The following is a 6,000-nucleotide window of genomic DNA, read 5'->3' as shown; positions in this document are numbered from 1 at the left end:
AAGAGAGAGAGAGGAGGAGAGAGGAGGAGGAGAGAGAGAAGGAGAGAGAGAAGGAGAGAGAGAGAGAGAGAAAAGAGAAGAGAGGAGGAGCGAAACAGGGGGAAGGGAGAAAGGGGGAAAGAGCCTCAAATACTAGAAATATTTGGGTGCCATCAACATCACAGAGTCAAGGCTGCAGACGATGATCACTGGAGGTTCAGGAAATATCAACTGCCTCTGAGTAGTTGAGACATAGTAAGGCCATTTGAGTAGACTTCAGTGAGCAGTGTCTATCACATTAAAAGTAGACAGTTTTGCACACACACACACCTCCATTTGATAGAATATAGAAGTATGAATTGAGATGGAGCTCAAGGCCTTAGTATCAGTTGCGTGACAAACCCCTTCATTTCCCAGAAATTAAAATGCTATAAACAAGGAAATATCATGGGTCCCTGCTGTGGTGGGGGACATTTAGACAGTCAATTCTGTGTAGGCACAATGCTGGGGTGCAGAGGGGACAATAAATTGTGAGGGGGGGGGGGGGGGGGGGGGGGGGGAGTAAGGAAAAAGAGAGATACTCAACATGTGTGCAAGATGGGGCAGGAGATTATACTCTATTGGAATCCATGGGTTACTATGGAAGGGGCATGCCTCTGGTCACAACCAGCCTGGATTTGAGAGGGACTGCACAGCTCGCTTGCAGGAACGACTAAGCTGTAGGACCAGGGCTCAGGGTAACCTAGAGACAGGAGATCGTAATTCAAAAGTGGTACGTGGGAACATGTAGAAGCTCAGTACTGATGGGTTGAATGGAGACAGCAGGAAGAAACGTGGAGACTCTCAGATATCTCCATCCTACAACTTATTCTCTCTGTCAGCTTCCACATACATAGTCAGTGTGCACGAAATGGAAAATGACTGACCACACACAAAATGGACAGAGTGATTGTTATTCTTCTGTTGGAGCAGGGGATGGGTAGGGCGGTTGTGTGTGAGAATCATGTGAGGGCCTCAACAGCACTGATCAGTCACTTCTGAAGCACTGGTCTTCTGTTAATCATCTGAAAGGCAGGCAGTGTCCAGCTGTGTGGGATATAAATCCTGATCACTAACAATCTTGATCATTGCAAATTGATCAAAGGCATCTTTGTGAAGGAGAAGTCATTACAATGATCTTAAATGGTAGTTGCTAGCCACAATTCATAAAGACAATCCAAGATCCCAGACTGCACAACAGCTTGGAGATGCCTTCCTCTCACCTTGACCTGGAAGGATTCACCAACGTGCTCTTGAATGCAATGTTATCTTTCTTGAGGGGTGGGGTGACAAGGTATCCCATGCTCAATCCCCTCCTATATTTGCTGCGCACATTGGAACAAAGTCTGAAAGTCCATGGAGAATCATTCCATGACGTTCCTTGACAGAGTACTCCCATCTTCCACTAGACAGAGGATTATGTTAAACCATGAGACAGGTGAGGTAAATGCTGATTGCTTACATTACGAAGGCAGTCTTCTGTTTCGGATATTCCCCACACAGGTTCAATGGAACCCTGACCAATGGATCCAGCTGTGGCAGAGATTGTGGTCATTGGGCCAGAGGGGCAATGAAGGTGCGGAGAAATCAAAGTGAACAGATGCTCTAGCAAGGGGAGGACCAGCAGCAATGTCCAGCAGTGTCTGAACAGCTTCTACATCAAGTCTTGCAGCTAAAAAAGGTCCCTTCAGGGTGTGTCGAAGATACAGGAGATCCCAGATCCATTGCTCTTAAAACCATTACCACGGAGTAAGGTGCAGACAGAGGATGTCCTGGGAGACTGTCACTGAGCTACGCCAACTGCTGAAACTGCAACGGAGACTGGAACAAAGTGGGTGGCCTTTCTGTTCCATGGGCAGTCAAGGTGACAGCAGCAAGAACCTTTTTATACACATGGCACCTTCCCATGATGCATTGCCAATCTGTGTATTGTCTCAAACATTGACTCCACAACTGTATCAAGGCTGTTCCCACCGCAGTCCAGGTCAGGTCACACCACCTTATTTTGTTACCCGTTGGTAAGGTCAGTGCTGCAGCCGGGCAGATGGATTTGCCAAAATCGCTGGCTTCCCTCAGGCGCAGGGTGCATCATACTGAGAGGGCCACATCAAAAGAAATGGAAAAAGATTCCACTCCATCACCGTACAAGCCATCTCTGATCATCATCCCAGACAGAGTGGGCTGCGTAATCTTTCCATACTGTGCTTTGAACAACTGGGGCAGGCAGAGAGGGGGATGGAATGGATGCTGAACAGCTGGCAGAGAGGCAGCAGCAGTCTTTCGCGGGGGTTGATGATGACATTCAGTAGGGGAAGAGTATTATCTTCACTGTGGTAGGAGGGCTTCAACATTGGGCACAACAAACCAAATAGAACTTAATCTGCAGCTGGTTCCAACAGATCTGGACTGGCACAGTGATCTCATTGACTGTAAATTGGTTGCTCACCAGAAACATGTTTGTTCCCAGCCATTTGAAGCTTTTGTTTGCTTTTCCTTCACTTTTGCTGTTGCTGAGATTGTTCACACACACTATCTAGTGAAAACAATGATTCGGTGTTGGGCAATGCCAGGCACAGGGCATGGGGAAAGAATGGCACTCCCCTAGACAGGGTTTAAAGGAAAGGTAACCTGTGTAGCTTGGTGCTTAAATTGCACTTCAATAACAAAAGGTGTATTTCTGTATTTGTCCATGAAATGTCAACCATAGCAACTGTGTGACTGGACAGGCATTGCTTTTTTGCCCCCCTCCCACAAGGCCACAGTGAAGGAGCAGATCCTTGCTGGCAAGACAAGGAGGAGTGTGCAGCTGGCCTTTAAAAATGATACCAATGCCAGAAATCCCGAGAGGTCCCAACAGCAGCAAGCAGTTCTGCCTTTGAAGAAAGAAAATTCACTATGGATCACTGAGACAAACTATCCAAACTAAACATAAAATTCAGCCCAATATGATGGGGTTTTTTTATGCGAGTCACACTGCAATCCACCTTTGGCCTGTGAATCTTTGGCTAAAATATTATTATTATTATTATTATTATTAGGATAATAAAGGATCTTGGGTATTTTTATGATATAAAGGTGCTATATAAATAGAAAAAAAATCCTCCTGTTCTGCCACTTAGCTTCAATTGTTCACACTCCTTTCAGATTTTATCTATACAATTTCCCCTTCCAAACCTTATTGTGATACTACCATCTCTTCAAGCCTGCACCGGAAATAATTTAGATGTGGCACAAACTGGAGTGCTGTTATTGCATTGTAACTTTGACAAAGTGTCCAATTCTTAACCAGTTAAAATAGATTTAAACTAGCACATGATAATCTCCCAGAAGAAAATTCACCAGAAGACCTCCCAAATAAACCACAATCTCTGTGAAGTGTGTTTTTGTGGTCAGGTTACTGTACCTACGAATTATCTAATATTGCAAGAGAAGGATACCAGATACCACTTATCACATTTCAAGAGCAGATACATTTGTACCAGAACTTGTAACTAGCACAAAACCTAATCAGGAAGCCTAGTGGAATGTTGGTGGCCCTTAATTCAAGGGGGTTGGAGTATCAGACTAGGGAAGTCTTAGTACAACTGTACAAGGTGCAAAGACTATATTTGAAGCTCTAAGAGCTGTTTGGGCCCTCCTTTAAGGGAAGATATCATTTCATTGGAGGCAATGCAGAGAAGATTCAATAGGATGATCCCTATATCGCAGTAATACACATATGAGCAAAGATTAAACAGATAGGACTATACTCACTGGAGTTGAGAAGAATGAAAGGTGATCTCATTGAAACATATAGGATTCTTAAGGGTCTTGACAGCGTAAATACTGAGAGGACATTTCCCCTCATGGGAGAGTCTATGATCAGAGGGCATAGTCTCACAATAAAGGAGTGCCAATTTAAGACTGAGATGAGGAAGGATTGCTTCTTTCAGAAGGTTGAACTCTTTGGAACTCCTTGCCACAGAAAGCTGTGGGGACAGAATCCTTGTGAATATCGAAGGCTGAGTTAAATAGATTCTTGATCTCTTAAGGAAATCGAGGTTTACGGGGAAAATGCAGGAAAGTGGACATGAGGAATGTGTGATCAGCCATGATCCTAGTGAATGGCACAGCAGATTCGAGGGGCCGAACAGCGTATGTCTGTTCCTATTTCTTATGGTCCTACTAATTTTTTAAAACAAGGACTGAATACTTTTACTTCAGGGTAAGTCTAAATCAAAACTACAAACATCTGCTATTAATGGGAGGTGAGTGCATGGATCTTCCCACAACTGATCAGGCTTTTAAAAAATGCCACCTCAGTATATTCCTTAAAATATTCCTTAATTGTATTCCTTAAAATACAACATATTGAATATGATGTATACATAGATGATTTGAAGGGTGCGTGTGCATGCGTATGCGTAATTTGTTTTATGTTGCCTTTCAAATATCTGAGGCAGGAAATCAATTTTCAGCCCATTTCTTAAATTCACTTCCTTTTCCCTTTCACATTCCTACTTTACGTTTGTAGGAATATATGTCAGATTGTGGGTGATGTTACAAAACAAAAATCAGTCCTACTTCAGACCACACCCACCTTTAAAAAATGCATACTTATGCTTTTGCATATTTGACCCGATTTCAAGTAGTACTTCCAAATTTATATCCAATCTTTGAATTGCAGAATATCATATTGCCTTTTCCTGTATCATCATTCAAAACAATTGCTTCCTGCTCTCGCCTGGGGTGTCATGTTTCATACTTTATAGCAGATTTTGCAGCTGTTGGTTTGTTTTTCTTGTGGTGATCAAGATTATGCTTTCTTACTGTTATATCTGCCACTTTAGAAAATAAACCAGCTTAGTTGACGCACTTAACATTCTTACCTTTGGTGTGTTTATCGCGAGAGTCAGTAAGAAATATTGCAATGCGATCTGATGGAATTGCAAAGGAAATGCCTGCGGTGACTTTCAGTGTATTTATTCCTATAACCTCCCCGTCCTGTAGAATGATAAATGTTTTAAAAGCTTAAAAAATACAAACTCCAGGGTGTATTCCAAATGTCACTGATAGTATTTGCTGCTGTTAGATTCAGAGGTTGATATATGCTTTGAAGTTCTGCATAGTATAATTATTTTTCCGACAGATAAAACCATGTTAAATCTTAACTCTTTAACAACATCCAGATGTTAGTATCTGATCTGCTCCGAAGAGCTAACAAAAACAAAAAAAATGGCAAATACACACAAAGCAGATACAATAAAGCTTCGTCATGGATGCATTTCTCAAGTACGTTTTAAACAAATATTTTCGTTAAATCATGGAAGAAGTTGAAATGGCATAATTGAGCTTACCAAGTTCACTAAAGGTCCTCCAGAGTTTCCATACTTCAGTGATGTGAAATACATAGAAAGAAAGCAGATATTGAGTATACATATTGAATGGCAACAACATTCAATTATACAGATTATTGCACAACATCACGAGAAAGCTACCAATTTAACAGTCTGTGAACTAAGTGTACTATTGTATAGATTACAAACAAGGCAGGTAGAGTCAGTGTCCCAACGGTACATGACATCAGATACTGGTCTCACTTTCAGTTATCTCCATTGTACTGCCTTAAGTGTAGTTTGTTCACTCATTCATTTCTGTACATTGAATGGGCAGTAAAAATCAGTAAGCTAGAATCGCAGATTATGTATAACTGTGATATTACAGCAGTGTAAATAGTCAACATTGTGAACAAACTTTAAGATATGTCTCAACAAAAATCCAATTGATGTAATATACTGTATTTGATACAGAAGCTAACATATAGGGCAACAGCAATCAGACTACACCATACTGGCAGCAGTATTTCACCAAGAAACCACATCACGGTGGCATATCAGGAAGTTGCACTCCACTAAAAAGGTGATAATATCTTCACCCTCTTTCAATTGTGAAATATCCTCCCATTTTTCTTTTTACTACTTCTTCCCAAAGGTAGTGTCTCAT

At 41.7% G+C, this 6,000-nt stretch overlaps 1 protein-coding gene across 1 annotated transcript in view; it reads right to left on the bottom strand.

Moving 5' to 3' along the window:
• LOC122554151 (serine protease HTRA3) overlaps positions 1 to 6,000 on the bottom strand; it is a 44,624-nt gene that overhangs the window by 17,386 nt on the left and 21,238 nt on the right. Inside the window, exons 5-6 of the mRNA XM_043698729.2 lie at positions 5,355 to 5,387; positions 4,887 to 5,001 (exon numbers count right to left, since the gene is read on the bottom strand). Of these exons, the coding sequence (XP_043554664.2) occupies positions 4,887 to 5,001; positions 5,355 to 5,387 (148 nt within the window). The remainder of the gene's footprint in view (positions 1 to 4,886; positions 5,002 to 5,354; positions 5,388 to 6,000) is intronic.

This window comes from Chiloscyllium plagiosum, unplaced genomic scaffold (assembly GCF_037043375.1).
Source record: "Chiloscyllium plagiosum isolate Xiang-an unplaced genomic scaffold, Cpla_swu_hap1 HiC_scaffold_1, whole genome shotgun sequence".
Classification (NCBI taxonomy): domain Eukaryota; kingdom Metazoa; phylum Chordata; class Chondrichthyes; order Orectolobiformes; family Hemiscylliidae; genus Chiloscyllium; species Chiloscyllium plagiosum.
The sequence above is the reverse complement of the archived record's forward strand: the minus strand, read 5'-3'. Positions and strand labels throughout refer to the sequence as shown.